Source organism: Nicotiana attenuata, unplaced genomic scaffold (genome assembly GCF_001879085.1).
Source record: "Nicotiana attenuata strain UT unplaced genomic scaffold, NIATTr2, whole genome shotgun sequence".
In the NCBI taxonomy this organism is placed as follows: Eukaryota; Viridiplantae; Streptophyta; class Magnoliopsida; order Solanales; family Solanaceae; genus Nicotiana; species Nicotiana attenuata.
The window spans coordinates 3,862-5,347 of NW_017682731.1; the positions used below are offsets into that span (position 1 = coordinate 3,862).

The following is a 1,486-nucleotide window of genomic DNA, read 5'->3' on the forward strand; positions in this document are numbered from 1 at the left end:
AAGCTGAGGTACAACCGACACATGCAAACAATGGATCTGGAGCTAGGAGTCAAATTAACGAACCAGAAGGGTCTCAATTGAGGTTTGAGATGGCTATGAAGGAACGAGAGACGGAAAAGGAGGCAATCAAAAGGAATGAGACCAATTCACAGATGCAATCCAATGGAACAGTAACAACGATCGAAGAAACCAAGGTAGAAGCTAAGGAGCAGGAGATTAGCATGGACAAGCTTATTTGCGAAGAATAGAGCAGTTGAAAATGGTATGAAACTAACCTACATACCTCCACAAGTGGTAAATGGTGAAATTAGAGTACAATATAAGGAAGAAGTTGATAGAAAAACAGAGAAATGGAAAGGGGCTTTAATTGCGTATGTTCTGGGTGATTTGCCAGGATATAACGTAATGAAGAGGTATATAGAAAACACATGGAATTCGATTCCAGATCCAGAGTTATATATGCATGAGGATGGTTATTACATAATCAAATTTAAATCGATGGAAGATATGCGGGAAATTTTGTTAGCTGGTCCATATACTATCAATAATAGGCAAATTATACTTAAACAATGGATAGCTGACTTTGATTTTGAGAAGGAATTTCCCACTGAGATTCCATTATGGATTAGATTTCCAAAACTTCCATTGAACTGCTGGGGTGTGAACTCACTAAGTAGGATTGCAAGTTCTATTGGTACACCTATGTACGCTGATGAATGCACTGCTAAACAATTAAGAGTATCATATGCTAGAATGCTAATAGAGGTAGATATGACAAAGCCTCTAAAGGATGAAATAATAGTGGAAGATTCAAACGGGAAAACATTTTTGCAATCAGTTATCTATGACTGGAAACCAAAGTTCTGTGAAAAATGTCAAATCATTGGGCATGATTGCAAGCAGGAAAGGGGAAGGCAGATTCAAATGAATACCAAGAATGAACAGAGAAAGCCAAAGAAAGTAGTGCAACATTGGGTTAAAAGGAGAAAGGGAAGATAAAATAGATTGAACAAGAAATTGCCTCAGAGAAAGGAATGATGCAACAACAGGATAGTAGGAGAATAATGGAAGTAGGACAAGGGTCAAGGGAAGCTGAGAAGCAGAAATCAACAAACAATGAAGTACAAACACCAGGGAATATAAGGAAAGAGGTGGAAAGTCAAATCACAGAGTTTAATGACATTCATTTCCCACTTTTGGGATCAGTACCACTGAGGAATGGATTCCAAATATTGAGTAGAGAGGGGAAGGGTGCAAAAACAGTACCTCCAGACATAGGAGGTAAGGCAAGGAGATCATTATGAACTGGTTAGTATGGAATATAAGGGGAGTAAATAAAAGGTAGAGGCAGAAAGAATTGAAAAAACTCCTGAAAACAAAAAAAATTGGGATAGCTGGCATAGTTGAAACAAGAGTAAAAGAGAGTAAAGCTGGAAGTATAACAAAAAACATAGCCACAGGGTGGAGTAGTTTGAATAATTATGCA

General features: G+C 37.8%; 1 protein-coding gene across 1 annotated transcript; it reads left to right on the forward strand.

Annotated features, from left to right (window-relative positions):
• Positions 1-264: 264 nt before the first annotated feature.
• Positions 265-999, forward strand: LOC109222020. Its single transcript, XM_019386431.1, has one exon. The coding sequence runs from the start codon at positions 265-267 to the stop codon at positions 997-999; it is 735 nt and encodes a 244-aa protein (XP_019241976.1).
• The last annotated feature ends 487 nt before the right edge of the window (positions 1,000-1,486 follow it).